A 16516-nucleotide genomic window follows, 5' to 3' on the forward strand; every position below is an offset into this window, starting at 1 on the left:
GAGTCCCAGAAGAAGAAGACAAAAAGAAAGGCCATGAGAAAATACTCGAGGAGATAATAGCTGAAAACTTCCCTAAAATGGGGAAGGAAATAGTCACCCAAGTCCAAGAAACCCAGAGAGTCCCAAACAGGATAAACCCAAGGCAAAACACCCCAAGACACATATTAATCAAATTAACAAATATCAAACACAAAGAACAAATATTAAAAGCAGCAAGGGAGAAACAACAAATAACACACAAAGGGATTCCCATAAGGATAACAGCTGATCTATCAATAGAAACTCTTCAGGCCAGAAGGGAATGGCAGGACATACTTAAAGTAATGAAAGAGAATAACCTACAACCTAGATTACTGTACCCAGCAAGGATCTCATTCAGATATGAAGGAGAATTCAAAAGCTTTACAGACAAGTAAAAGCTGAGAGAATTCAGCACCACCAAACCAGCTCTTCAACAAATGCTAAAGGATCTTCTCTAGACAGGAAACACAGAAAGGTTGTATAAATGTGAACCCAAAACAACAAAGTAAATGGCAATGGGACCACACCTATCAATAATTACCTTAAATGTAAATGGGTTGAATGCCCCAACCAAAAGACAAAGACTGGCTGAATGGATACAAAAACAAGACCCCTATATATGCTGTCTATAAGAGACCCACCTCAAAACAAGGGACACATACAGACTAAAAGTGAAGGGCTGGAAAAAAATATTTCACGCAAGCGGAGACCAAAAGAAAGCAGGAGTCGCAATACTCATATCAGATAAAATAGACTTTCAAATAAAGGCTGTGAAAAGAGACAAATAAGGACACTACATAATGATCAAAGGATCAATCCAAGAAGAAGATATAACAATTATAAATATATATGCACCCAACATAGGAGCACCGCAATATGTACGGCAAATGCTAACGAGTATGAAAGAGGAAATTAATAGTAACACAATAATAGTGGGAGACTTTAATACCCCAGTCACAACTATGGACAGATCAACTAAACAGAAAATTAACAAGGAAACACAAACTTTAAATGACACAATGGACCAGCTAGACTTAATTGATATCTATAGGACATTTCACCCCAAAACAATCAACTTCACCTTTTTCTCAAGTGCACACGGAACATTCTCCAGAATAGATCACATCCTGGGCCATAAATCTGGTCTTGGAAAATTCAAAAAAATTGAAATCATTCCAGTCATCTTTTCTGACCACAGTGCAGTAAGATTAGATCTCAATTACAGGAAAAAAATTATTAAAAATTCAAACATATGGAGGTTAAATAACACGCTTCTGAATAACCAACAAGTCATAGAAGAACTCAAAAAAGAAATCAAAATATGCATAGAAATGAATGAAAATGAAAACACAACAAGCCAAAACCTATGGGACACTGTAAAAGCAGTGGTAAGGGGAAGGTTCATAGCAGTACAAGCTTACCTCAAGAAATAAGAAAAAAGTCAAATAAATAAGCTAACTCTACACCTAAAGCAACTAGAGAAGGAAGAAATGAAGAACCCCAGGGTTAGTAGAAGGAAAGAAATCTTAAAAATTAGGGCAGAAATAAATGCAAAAGAAACTAAAGAGACCATGGCAAAAATAAACAAAGCTAAAAGCTGGTTTTTTGAAAAAATAAACAAAATTGACAAACCATTAGCAAGACTCATTAAGAAACAAAGGGAGAAGAGCCAAATTAACAAAATTAGAAATGAAAATGGAGAGATCACAACAGACAACACTGAAATACAAAGGATCATAAGAGACTACTACAGCAGCTCATTTGCCAATAAAATGGACAACTTGGAAGAATGGACAAATTCTTAGAAAAGTATATAACTTTCCAAAACTGAACCAGGAAGAAATAGAAGATCTTAACAGACCCATCACAAGCAAGGAAATCGAAACTGTAATCAGAAATCTTCCAGCAAACAAAAGCCCAGGACCAGATGGCTTCACAGCTGAATTCTACCAAAAATTTAGAGAAGTGCTAACACCTATCTTACTCAAACTCTTCCAGAAAATTGCAGATGAAGGTAAACTTCCAAACTCATTCTATGAGCTCACCATCACCCTAATTCCAAAACCAGACAAAGATGCCACAAAAAAAGAAAACTACAGGCCAATATCACTGATGAACATAGATGCAAAAATCCTTAACAAAATTCTAGCAAATAGAATCCAACAACATATTAAAAAAATCATACACCATGACCAAGTGGGCTTTATCCCAGGAATGCAAGGACTCTTTAATATCTGCAAGTCAGTCAATGTAATACATCACATTAACAAATTGAAAAATAAAAACCATATGATTATATCAATAGAAGCAGAAAAAGCCTTTGACGAAATTCAACACCCATTTATGATTAAAACTCTCCAGAAAGCAGGAATAGAAGGAACATACCTCAACATAATAAAAGCTATATATGACAAACCCACAGCAAGCATCACCCTCAATGGGGAAAAATTGAAAGCATTTCCCCTTAAATCAGGAACAAGACAGGGGTGCCCACTATGACCACTACTATTCAACATAGTTTTGGAAGTTTTGGCCACAGCAATCAGAGCAGAAAAAGAAGTAAAAGGAATCCAGATAGGAAAAGAAGAAGTGAAACTCTTGCTGTTTGCAGATGACATGATCCTCTACATAGAAAACCCTAAGACTCTACCAGAAAATTACTAGAGTTAATCAATGAATATAGAAAGTTCAGAATAAAATTAACACACAGAAATCCCTGCATTCCTATACACTGAACAATTGAAAAAACAGAAAGAGGTGAAATAAGTGGTTAAGCAATAAACCATCTGCAACAAAAAGAATAAAATACTTAGGAGTATATCTACCTAAAGAAACAAAAGACCTATACATAGAAAACTATAAAACACTGATGAAACAAATCAAAGAGGACACAAATAGATGGAGAAACATACCGTGTTCATGGGTTGGAAGAATCAATGTTGTCAAAATGGCTATTCTACACAAAGCAATCTATAGATTCAATGCAATCCCTATCAAGCTACCAACGGTATTTTTCACAGAACTAGACCAAATAATTTCACAATTTGTATGGAAATACAAAAAACCTCGAATAGCCAAAGTAATCTTGAGAAAGAAGAATGGAACTGGAGGAATCAACTTGCCTGACTTCAGACTCTACTACAAAGCCACAGTCATCAAGACAGTATGGTACTGGCACAAAGACAGAAATATATATCAATGGAACAGAATAGAAAGCCCAGAGATAAATCCACGAACCTATGGACACTTATCTTTGACAAAGGAGGCAAGGATATACAATGGAAAAAAGACAACCTCTTTAACAAGTGGTGCTGGGAAAACTGGTCAACCACTTGTAAAAGAATGAAACTAGAACACTTTCTAACACCATACACAAAAAATAAACTCAAAATGGATTAAAGATCTAAATGTAAGACCAGAAACTATAAAACTCCTAGAGGAGAACGTAGGCAAAACACTCTCTGATATAAATCACAGCAAGATCCTCTATGAACCACCTCCCAGAATATTGGAAATAGAACAAAACTAACAAATGGGACCTCATGAACTTAAATAGCTTGTGCACAACAAAGGAATATAAGTAAGGTGAAAAGACAGCCCTCAGATTGGGAGAAAATAATAGCAAATGAAGCAACAGACAAAGATTAATCTCAAAAACATGCAAGCAACTCCTGCAGCTCAATTCCAGAAAAATAAATGACCCAATCAAAAAATGGGCCAAAGAACTAAACAGACATTTCTCCAAAGAAGAATACAGATGGCTAACAAACACATGAAAAGATGCTCAACATCACTCATTATCAGAGAAATGCAAATCAAAACCACAATGAGGTACCATTACACGCCAGTCAGGATGGCTGCTATCCAAAAGTCTACAAGCAATAAATGCTGGAGAGGGTGTGGAGAAAAGGGAACCCTCTTACACTGTTGGTGGGAATGCAAACTAGTACAGCCACTATGGAGAACAGTGTGGAGATTTCTTAAAAAACTGGAAATAGAACTGCCATATGACCCAGCAATACCACTCCTGGGCATACACACCGAGGAAACCAGATCTGAAAGAGACACGTGCACCCCAGTGTTCATCACAGCACTGTTTATAATAGCCAGGACATGGAAGCAACCTAGATGCCCATCAGCAGACGAATGGATCAGGAAGCTGTGGTACATATACACCATGGAATATTACTCAGCCATTAAAAAGAATTCATTAGAATCAGTTCTAATGAGATGGATGAAACTGGAGCCCCTTATACAGAGTGAAGTAAGCCAGAAAGTTAAAGACCATTACAGTATACTAACACATACATATGGAATTTAGAAAGATGGTAATGATAACCCTATATGCAAAACAGAAAAAGAGACACAGATGTACAGAACAGACTTTTGGACTCTGTGGGAGAAGGCGAGGGTGGGATGTTTTGAGAGAACAGCATCGAAACATGTATATTATGCAGGGTGAAACAGATCACCAGCCCAGGTGGGATGCATGAGACAAGTGCTTGGGCCTGGTGCACTGGGAAGACCCAGAGGGATCGGGTAGAGAGGGAGGTGGGAGCGGGGATCGGGATGGGGAATACGTGTAAATCCATGGCTAATTCATGTCAATGTATGGCAAAAACCATTACAATATTGTAAAGTAATTAGCCTCCAACTAATAAAAATAAATGAAAATAAATAAATAAATAAAAGCAGCAAAAAAAAAAAAACAAAACTGGAAGGTGAAGTCAAATGGGTTTTAGAAAGCATTACTATGAACAAAGCTAGTGGAGGTGATGGAATTCCAGCTTAGCTATTTCAAATCCTAAAAGATGATGCTGTGAAAATGCTGTACTCAATATGCCAGCAAATTTGGAAAACACAGCAATGGCCATGGTACTGGAAAAGGTCAGTTTTCATTCCAATCCGAAAGAAGGGCAACGCCAAAGAATGTTCAGACTACCACACAACTGCACTCATTTCACATGCTAGCAACATAATGCTCAAAATTCTTCAAGCTCGTCTTCAGAAGTACATGAACCGAGAATTTCCAGATGTATAAGCTAGGTTTGAAAAAGGCAGAGGAACTAGAGATCAAATTGCCAACATTCATTGGATCCTAGAGAAAGCAAGGGAATTTCAGAAAAACATCTACTGCTTCCTTGACTATGCTAAACCCTTTGTGTGGATCACAACAAACTGTGGAAATTCTTAAAGAGATGGGAATACCAGATCACATTACCTCTCTCCTGAGTAATTTGTATCCAGGTTAGAACCAGACAGAACCGGACATGGAACCACGGACTGGTTTGAAATTGGGAAAGGAGTATGACATATTGTCATATGTATGTATATTGTCACCCTGCTTATTTAACTTATATACAGAGTACATCATACGAAATGCCAGGCTGGATGAAGCACAAGCTGGAATCAAGATTGCCTGAAGAAATACCAATAATCTCAGATATGCAGATGATACCACTCTAATGGCAGAAAGTGAATAGGAACTAAAGAGCTTCTTGATGAGGGTTAAAGAGGAGAATGAAAAAGCTGACTTAAAACTCAACATTCAAAAAACTAAGATTATGGCATCCGGTTCCATCACTTCATGGCAAATAGAAGGGGGGAAAGTGGAAATAGTGATAGATTTTCTTTTCTTGGGCTCCAAAACCACTGTGGACGGCACTGCAGCCATGAAATTAAAAGATGCTTGCTCCTTGGAAGGAAAGCTATAACAAACCTAGACAGCATATTCAAAAGCAGAGACATCACTTGCCAACAAATGTCTGTATAGTCAAAGCTATAGTTTTTCCAGTAGTCATGTACAGACATGAGAGATGGACCATAAAGAAGGCTGAGCACTGAAGAACTGATGTGTTCCAATTGTGGTGCTGGAGAAGACTCTTGAGAGTCCCTTGGACTGCAAGAAGGTCAAAGCAGTGAATCTTAAAGGAAATCAACTCTGATTACTCATTGGAATCACTGATGCTGAAGCTGAAGCTCCAGTACTTTGACTACCTGATGCAAAGAGCTGACTCACTGAAACAGACCCTGATGCTGGGAAAGATTGAATTCAAAAGGAGAAGGGGCGACACTGGATGAGATGATTAGATAGCATCACTGACTCAATAGACATGAGTTTGAGCAAGATCCAGGAGATAGTCAAGGACAGGAAAGCCTGGTGTGCTACAGTCATGGGGTTGCAAAGAATAGGACACACTTTAGCAACTGACCACCAACAACAATGCCTTATTTTCTCACTGGGATCACTAATAAACAGTTAACAGGAAAAAAAAAAAAAAGCTAGGGAGAGACAGTTTTCTATTCTTGATCTCTTATGCTGGCATTTTTTTCATTGGCTCCAAATTAAATATTGACTGCAGATATTATGCTAATTTCCTCAGGTGATTTCTTAGTAACACAGCTTTAGGCAAATATTACAAAACTCTAAGGAAGCTGTCTTGAAAGTGGCTAGAACCAGGCCTACATAAATAAATGTTTTTAAATTTAGAAAAATAAAAACCTCTTTATTATTGCTTCCATATTCTAGAGAAGAAAATGTGCTCTTTATTTCTCAGAATGTTTAATGACATGTATCTTTGAATTTTTGAGTGGATCCTGAAGTATCATAATCACTCATTTATGCTTTTATTTATTTGCATACTTAACTGATTCATAGTTATAGAGTTCTTTAATTCAAGATATGGCATGTAACCAGTTTTACTGAAATTTCACAAAGTGGGTGCTTGTAGAAAGTAGTGCTTTTCCACTTCTAATTATTTAAAGAGTAAGTTCTGGAATTTGATGATTACTTATTTTAGAGATTGAACCCTTGTGATGGTTTTCTAGACACACCAGCAATGAAACTCCAAGCATTTTGCAAGTTGATAAAAAAAAAAAAAAAAAAGCAGAGTAACATTAGGACTCACAAAGCAAGACTTCCCTGGTAGTCCAGTGGCTCCCAGTGCAGGGGGCCTGAGTTCAATCCCTAGTCAGGGAAATAGAAGCCACGTGATACAACTAAGAGTCTGCATGCCGCATGTAAAAGATCTCTCGGGCCACAACTAAAACCCGTGGCAAGCTTTTGCACTACAAAGGAAACTATAAGTAAGGTGAAAAGACAGCCCTCAGATTGGGAGAAAATAATAGCAAATGAAGAAACAGACAAAGGATTAATCTCAAAAATATACAAGCAACCTGAAGCTCAATTCCAGAAAAATAAAGAAAAAAAAAAAAAATGGGCCAAAGAACTAAACAGACATTTCTCCAAAGAAGACATACAGATGGCTAACAAACACATGAAAAGATGCTCAACATCACTCATTATCAGAGAAATGCAAATCAAACCACAATGAGGTACCATTACACGCCAGTCAGGATGGCTGCTATCCAAAAGTCTACAAGCAATAAATGCTGGAGAGGGTGTGGAGAAAGGGGAACCCTCTTACACTGTTGGTGGGAATGCAAACTAGTACAGCCGCTATGGAAAACAGTGTGGAGATTTCTTAAAAAACTGGAAATAGAACTGCCATATGACCCAGCAATCCCACTTCTGGGCATACACACTGAGGAAACCAGATCTGAAAGAGACACGTGCACCCCAATGTTCATCGCAGCACTGTTTATAATAGCCAGGACATGGAAGCAACCTAGATGCCCAACAGCAAATGAATGGATAAAGAAGCTGTGGTACATATACACCATGGAATATTACTCAGCCGTTAAAAAGAATTCATTTGAACCAGTTCTAATGAGATGGATGAAACTGGAGCCCATTATACAGAGTGAAGTAAGCCAGAAAGATAAAGAACATTACAGCATACTAACACATATATATGGAATTTAGAAAGATGGTAACGACAACCCTATATGCAAAACAGAAAAAGAGACACAGAAGTACAGAACAGACTTTTGAACTCTGTGGGAGAAGGTGAGGGTGGGATGTTGCGAAAGAACAGCATGTATATTATCTATGGTGAAACAGGTCACGAGCCCAGGTGGGATGCATGAGACAAGTGCTCGAACCTGGTGCACTGGGAAGACCCAGAGGAATCGGGTGGAGAGGGAGGTGGGAGGGGGGATCGGGATGGGGAATACGCGTAAATCTATTGCTGATTCATGTCAATGTATGACAAAACCCACTGAAAAAAATAAATAAATAAATTAAAAAAAATAAAATAAAATAAAACCCGTGGCAGCCAGAGAAGAGACTCACAAAGCTTTCATTGTTCACAGTGAAATATATACTTGAAATCTTATTTTTTAAAAGACTTTTTGGAAAACAAACTCAAAGTCCTTTTATGGATTTTCCCTGGTGTTTATTTTTAAGAATAAAGTTTAAGACTACTTATTGTGAAAGACATTGCCATGAATATAGTAGTTGGTTTGCCTAAGGTACATGCCCTTAAATGAAAAATACAAGGCAGTTATTATTTAAAGGATTCATGAATCTTCAGTTCTCAGTGTGACAAATGTGAAAAATGACTGACAGTCAAGAAGATGAAAAGGGAAAAGCAAATTCTTACATGATTTTTTCAAAATGCCTGTAAATGTGGAAAAAATAGGCAAAGATGATATGGGTATAATATGTTACATGCCAAGAAAACACTGTTAAAATATGCTACTTTATCACATATATTTGGTAGTTTGCTTACAGCTAAACATGCTTTGTCTTATTTATAACTTATCATTATGCTAAAATCTGGCTGATTCTAGTTAAAATACATATACTGGGAAATATTTTCAGTGTTTATTAGATTTATAGAGATTACTGCTGTGCTATTTATAGGAAAATATTTCAACGTTGTTCTAAGCAGTGGCTTAGAGAGAACTGTTGGAGAGAACTTCATGGGATGATGGAAATGTACTCTATGTTGACCAATACAATTGTCACAGGCCACATGTGGCTATTGAGCACTTGGAACATGGCTAGTACAACAAAAGGCACACATTTGCATTTAATTGTGGCTAATTTAAATTTCATATTAAATATCCACATGTGGCTAATATAATATACACATTATTTCCATGTTTGTGATTTTAAAACACATAAAATAAGAACGGATGGCAGATGATTAGTACTTATCAGTTTGTTATTAATGTTGCTATTGTTATTAATATGCTTAAAGTATATTTTGGAAAGAGCAGGTTGGTCTCATGAATCCAATTAACAATAAGATGTTGTCTTAAATATGTGTGCATTCAAAGTCCTAAGAATCTATTAGCACTACTCATTGGTATCTTCTCCTGACATCTACCAGCTTAAAAAAAAAAATACTTTCAACAGATTCTCTGTCCTGTGTGAAATTTTAGATGATTTAAAGCTGAGTTACATAATTTGTGGGCTCTCTATACTTCCTGTTGTCCCTCTATTTTTTTTTTTTTGCTTTCTTTGCTTCTTTTAAAAATGACAATGATGCAAATTTGGACATATATCAGAAAGTTTTCAGAGGAAGAAGTATGCAAATAAAAATAACATTTTTATTTCTAAAGCTTGCATTAGATTATGAAAACAACATAAACATTTCTACCTTGTCTACTTACTGGATAAGAAAAATCAGTTTCATTCTTTTAGCTCCACAGAACTGCATATGTATTTGTTGTTGCTGCTGCTGCTAAGTTGCTTTAGTTGTGTCTGACTCTGCAACCCCATAGACAGCAGCCCACCAGGCTCCCCCATCCCTGGGATTCTCCAGGCAAGAACACTGGAGTGGGTTGCCATTTCCTTCTCCAATGCATGAAAGTGAAAAGTGAAAGTGAAGTCGCTCAGTCGTGTCCAACTCTTTCGTGACCCCAGACTGTAGCCCACCAGGTTCCTCCTTCCATGGGATTTTCCAGGCAAGAATACTTGAGTGGGTTGCCATTTCCTTCTCCATGTATTTGTTAGGACCTCACAAATATTTGACTTATACATTTTAAAGTGTGTTTAACTTGCTCCTGAAGAAAGTTTTAAACACTTTTAAGAATATCTTAATTTCTAGTCTCTGTAGATTTTCTAGTCTCTGTCATTAGTCTCAATCAGAAGCTACATATGTTAGGAGTTTCCTCGATACTCCAAAGAAACAAGCCAATTTAAATTGGACAGTCATTTTTATTATCTCTTTTGCACTTTCCCTATATTTTTCATGTAGTAGCTTTGAGACCTTTACTAAAACTATACCTGAATTTTAATTCACTGCTTCTTTAGGAAGTTAGATAAAAATACTGAATATATCTGGATATTTTTAAGCTAAAATAAATGCAATTTCCAAAAATGCATGTGTCCCACAATGCCATGAATCAGACAGTAAACAACAACAATTCAACAATAAGAATGGCAGCTGATCCTCTCCTGTATGATTTTTTTCCTAAGATCAGAAATTTTGGTGTTAAATTGGAAAGCAGCACTTAGAAAAAGATATTCATAGAGAGCAAAACTAGAACGCAGTTTATGGGGTTCAAAAAATTAATTTCGAAAAAATCTGAGATTAACTTTATTGTAAGTTTAATGAAAAGTAATATTTCCACTGTGTACACTCACAAAGGGCACTATGTTGGTAGTGAAATTTACATGGGGCTCAGAAATGTCCCAAACATAGCCTGAGAATTGAAACTTGTGAACGAGAATCCTAGCTGAAGCCATAGAGCTGTCACAAGAACTACTGAACCACATACTGCAATTACTGAAGCCCATGAGCCTAGAGCCCGTGCTCCGCAACAAGAGAAGCCACTTCAGTGAGAGGCTATTGTAGTACACCTAGAGAGTAGCCCCTGCTTACCGCAACTAGAGAAAGACTGCATGCAGCAATGAAGACCTAGCACAGCCAAAAATAAATAAATTTAAAATAAAATGTTGAAAGAATAACAAAGCAGAGAGATGCCCTAGTTCCCAATTTCCTGATTTGTTGGATAAAAATCGCCACATTATTTAAGCCATTTCAGTAGGCAAGTTTTCAGTTACTTACAGCCCAAAATGTCATTAAAAAAAAACACCAATATTTTATAGATGATACTCCATTTAAGCTATTATAAAATATTGGCTATATTTCCTTGTGCTGTGCATCCTTGTTGCTTATTTATGTCATGGATAGTAGTTTGTATCTCTTAATCCCCCACCCTCTTCTTACCCCTCCCTTCTTTGCTCTCCCTCACTGGAAACCACTAGTTTGTTCTTTCTACCTATGAGGGTTTTTTGTTTTTGTTGTTGTGAGGGTTTTTTTGTTGTTGTTGTTGCTGTTGCTGTTATATTCATTGGTTTGTCTTATTTTTTAGATTCCACATATAAGTGATAACATAGAATATTTGTCTGACTTATTTCACTAAGCATAATACCCTCCATCCACATTGTTGCAAATGTAGAATCTCATTTTTTGGGGGCTAAGTAATATATATATATATTACTTTATATATATACATATGTATATGTATATATATATATATATACATATATACACACATATTCACACCTCGTATCTTCTTTATCCACTCATCTGTTGATGGACACTTAGGTTGCTTCCATATCTTAGCTATTATAAATAATGCTGCTATGAATGCTGGGGTACCTATGAAACACTAAGTTTCAAATTAGTGTTTTCATTTTCTTTGGACTCAGGAGTGGGCTCACTGGACCATATGGTAGTTCCAGTTTTAGTTTTTTGAGGAACCCCCATAGAGTTTTCCATAGTGACTGTACCAATTTATACATTCCTACCAACAGTGCATTAGGGTTCCTTTTCTACACATCCTTGCCAACATTTGTTATTTGTAGACTTTTTGATGATAGCCATTTTGATGGGTGTGACGTGATGTCTCATTGGGGTTTCCATGTGCATTTCTCTGATGATTACTGATATTGAGCACTCTTCATGTTCCTGTTGGCCATCTGTATTCTTCTTTGGAAGAATGTCTATTCAGGTCTTTTGCCTGCTTTTTAAATCAGGGTGTTTGTGTTTTTGATATTGAGTTGTATGAACTGTTTATATTTTTTTGATATTAACCCCTTATTGGTTATGCCATTTGCAAATATTTTTTTACCATTCAGTAGATTGTCTTCTCATTCTGTCAGTGGTTTCCTTTGTTGTGCAAAAGTTTTTAAGTTTAATTAGGTTCCATTTGTTTATTTTTGCCTTTGTTTCTTTTGCTTTATGAGACAGATCAAAAAATATTGCTATGATTTACATATGCTTGCCTGTGTTCTCTACAAGGAGTTTTATGGTTTCAGGTCTTACATTTAGTTCTTTAATCCATTTTGAGTTTATTTTTTTATATGGTGTGAGAAGATGTTCTAAGTCAATTCTTTTATAAGCAGTTGTTCAGTTTTCCCAGAAGCACTTACAGAAGAGACTGACTGTTCCTCATTGTATATTTGTGCTTCCTTTGTTGCAGATTAATTGACCATAAGTGTGTGGGTTTATTTCTGGGTTCTCTATTCTTTTCAGAAAAACAAAGCTTCTTAACATATATTTTAGCATTATTTTTATATCTATGTAAAGATAGATGTTAAATGATGATTTGAATGAAGGCAAGTTCAGGATGATAATTTATCACATTTTTTCCCCCCAAATGCAGAAATACCTTTTATTCACAGTTATGTTGATAAGGATTACTATATTTGTCCACCCACTCCTGCTGGTTTGTAGTCAGTTCAACTTTATTTCTAAGCTCAATGGAATATAAATAAGCATCTTAAAACTTCTCTATATTCAGGGTCTGAAACAATTTGATTCATCCTTAAAAAAATAACTATAATAAAGTCAAAAGAAAACAAGAAACTTAGGGACATTTTATTAAAATATTCAGATATATAATAAAGTTCTTATTCAGATTCCATGAAAACATTCAACATATTCTACAAGAAAATTTATTTGTAAATGTAATAATTAGAGTGGTATTCCAAATCCCTTCTAGTTTTACTATTGAATAAGATGAGTTTCTATCAGATTTCACAGACTGGATATGAGATCATATTTGATCTTTTTGTCTTCTTTTGTCATGCCATGCAGCATGTGGGATCTTAGTTCCCCGACCAGGGATCAAACCTGTGCCCTCTGCAGAGGAAGAGCAGACTATTAGCCACTGGACCACCAGGGAAGTCCCAATCTTGATGATCTTGATGGCACTATTTGAGATGATTAGATATAGTCTCCAGTCTTCCTGATATTGTGTCATATAATGGGTTTGAGAAGGAGTATATAGAACTCTAAAGAAAAACACATTGAAAGGTTATGATTTTAAATGTTAAAATAAGAGACGTTTCCAGATCATGCATAATGCAGTGAGTTTTTAATGAATTTTCACTGGAGTAATAACAAGTGCATCCCCAACTCCTACTTCAACACCTCCAGTCCATACTGCCTGAATCATTGACATGGGCCTCTTCTTGGTGTGTGCCCAGCATCCTCTCTGAGCAAAGAAGCCACTGCCTCATCCTCACCTCTGGTGAGATGGGGGAATGCAGTGGCCAGGATCTTGACTGCCTCTTTCTATGGCACTGTTTTTACATCTGTTGCTTTGATTATAGTTAGGTTAAATAAAACTAAGCAAAAATATTTACAAAAAACAACAGCCAACAGCTTTCATCTGGGAGAATTATATTTTGCAGTATATATTAGAAAATCTAAAACATGGAAAGTTGTATAGGACAACCAACATGATTTCCTCAACAAATAAATTGCAAGGGGAAAATAGAAAATGAAATCTAGAGATTAAAAGAGACTAGAGACATGTCTAACAATTTGAATGCACATAAATTATATGGATCCTGATTTTAAAAATATAGCAACAACAACAAAGTACAAACCCTCCAGACACACTTAATTATGAGACAAATGGGATAGGTTGAACACTGATGGAATCTTTGATTGTGTCACGGAATTACTGTTAAATGTTTGCAAGTGATATTGTGGTTATATGTTTTTTAAAATATATTTATCCTAGTATAACTGAAGTCTTTACAGGTAAAATTAAATGATACTGGAATTTGCTTAAAAACACTCTGGTTGACACAAAGAGTGAATTGTAATGTAAATTATGGACTCTGGGTAATAATAACATGTCAATGTAGGTTCATCAGTTGTAAGAAATGTACCACTCTTGTTGGAGATGTTGATAATGGGAAAGGCTATGTATGTGTGGGGACACAGGATATATGGAAAATCTGTGTACCTTCTGTCCTGAACCTGAAACTTCTCAAAGAAAATGAAGTCTATTTTAAAAAACATCACCACCATTCTGGTGGGTGGAGGAAACGGGTGGCAGCAGAGGTGAAACAAGAATGACCATGGGTTGATCATTGTAGATGCTGGCTGATGGGTAGGTGGTTTTCAATATACTGTCTTCTAAATTTGTATATCAGAATATGAGAACTTTCTCTAAGAATGTTCAGAAGAGTATTTTCTGAGAAGTCTATTTCTCTGTTATGTCAGGAAAGGTGACACTTAGTTTAATTAACACAAAGTTATTTGTTTCTGAAACAACAGAAATCAAAACAGCAACAAAAGTTGAGAGCTATGACAGGATTTCTTCTCTAGCCATTCTTAATGTAAAGAAACAACATGAAAGAGGAATGATTAATATAAAAATGTCAAACTTAAAACATTTTATTTCCTGACATCCTTTGTAACTTTCAGATTCTAAAAGTTAAACTAAGCTAAAGACTAAACTGGTTAAATTTTCTTTTCTTTAGTAAAAGTGAAAATAGGTTTATGTTACACCTTCCTACTTTGTCAAGAAGATACATTACTTTTGTTTCTTATTTATTTATTAATATTATCCATTAAGTAGAACTATGTTTTCATTTTTACTCTGTGACTTAATTGACTTGAAATCAAGTTAATTCTGTATTCTTAGGTATAACTTACTTATTTTCATTTCTAACATAATCACATACAAAGTGTATGTTATGTCATTAATGAAGATGTAATGCCCTTAACTTCTCCCTTCCTCTTCTAAGTTATCAGGTAAAGTGCAAGTGGCTCAGTCGTGTCCGACTCTGCAACACCATGGACTATAGAGTCCATGGAATTCTCCAGGCCAGAATACTGGAGTGGGTAGCCTTTCCCTTCTCCAGGGGATCTTCCCAACCCAGGGATTGAACCTAGGTTTCCCATATTGCAGGCTAGATTCTTTACTAGCTGAGCCACAAGGGAAGCCCAAGTTATCAGGTAACAGAAATAAAAAAAGTCAAGTGTTTTATTAGACTTTGACCACATAACTCAAATATACTAGAAACCATCTAATCTGGAACCTCTGCTACTTATTTTTAGTAACAGTAGTAACTGTTTATAACTGATTTTCATTAAAAATAAAGACTGGTTTTCTAACATATGCTCACTTTGACAAGAGAATTAATTTGATACAATATTTCTAAAATCAGATGTAAGGAAGCTTTCACACAGAAGTGATGTGTGATGGCCAATCCTGTTTTATACCCATATGGATGCTCATATTACATACTTAAGAAAGGGATGAGAGAGATTTTACTTGACATTTTCTCTCCAGCCTATTTCATATTGCACTCATAAGGAGTAGCCGTTAAAAAGGCCAAGAAAGATGTAACACACTTCAGTTTCTCCTTTCTCTGTCTAAATAATCAGGTAATAGACCTCACAGCCCACACCAGAATTGAAAGAGAGCACAGAATGCTATTCTCCCTTTTGTGTTTGGGAATAAAATATGAAGAACAGTCCATGAAGAGTTACTGTGAGGAGATGACTAATACTCTGTCAGTTAAACTGATATTTTCCAGATTTCTTGTCTCTCTCTCAGTATGAACAGTGACCACGAAGCCATTTAACAGTGAAGTGAGTCTATAAGGAGATTGAAACCATCCTGAAATGGAAAATTCTCACTGCATATTTAGAGAGAATTACAATCCTTCCCATCTCATCTCTCTGGTGGAGAAATAAGTCCACTAAAACATATCTCTTAACCATGATATGGGAACATGTCCAGACAACACTATGTGTGTGTGTATGTGTGTGAAAGTGCAAGTGCATGTGCCTATGTTTTCCCTTCTGAGACAAGACAGTTTATCATTACCACTTACCTCTGTTTTCTCTGGGTTGCTCCAGTTCCCATAAATTGGATTAACAAATGCACGGTTAATACTTCTTTTAGTTTTCCTTAAAGCAAACAAGGCCACAAAAAGGAAAGTAAGTATTGAAAGTCACCACAGGACATTTTCAGGTGGTTTTCTGATAGAAATCTTTGGGAGACACATTGTCTAGCCAGTGTACTTATTTTTATGAAGGCATTTCCATAAGTAAAGACTACTTTGTAGGACACCAAGACCACCACATCTTTGAAGGCAAACATAATGTGATGTCTGAAAAGTTAGATCCAAATACACCCAACCATATAAAAAAGCTGTTCTTAATTTCTTAAATATTACTAAAATAATACAAAGGATACAACATTAGAAAGAATGATGTAATGTAAAGCTGAACTGGTTATAAGGAAAGACCACTGTGAAGTCCCATAGATTCAAAAGTGCCAAGCCCACCACAGTCTGAGGACTATTTCCCATGACAATATCTAT

The 16516-nt window shown here is 36.0% G+C and overlaps 1 protein-coding gene across 1 annotated transcript in view; it reads right to left on the minus strand.

Moving 5' to 3' along the window:
* Positions 1–12772: 12772 nt before the first annotated feature.
* MALRD1 (MAM and LDL receptor class A domain containing 1) overlaps positions 12773–16516 on the minus strand; it is a 512454-nt gene continuing 508710 nt past the window's right edge. The window contains exons 39-40 of the mRNA XM_043480161.1: positions 16025–16100; positions 12773–13177 (exon numbers count right to left, since the gene is read on the minus strand). Of these exons, the coding sequence (XP_043336096.1) occupies positions 13097–13177; positions 16025–16100 (157 nt within the window). The 3' untranslated portion in view covers positions 12773–13096. The remainder of the gene's footprint in view (positions 13178–16024; positions 16101–16516) is intronic.

Source organism: Cervus canadensis, chromosome 10 (genome assembly GCF_019320065.1).
Source record: "Cervus canadensis isolate Bull #8, Minnesota chromosome 10, ASM1932006v1, whole genome shotgun sequence".
Taxonomy (NCBI): Eukaryota; Metazoa; Chordata; class Mammalia; order Artiodactyla; family Cervidae; genus Cervus; species Cervus canadensis.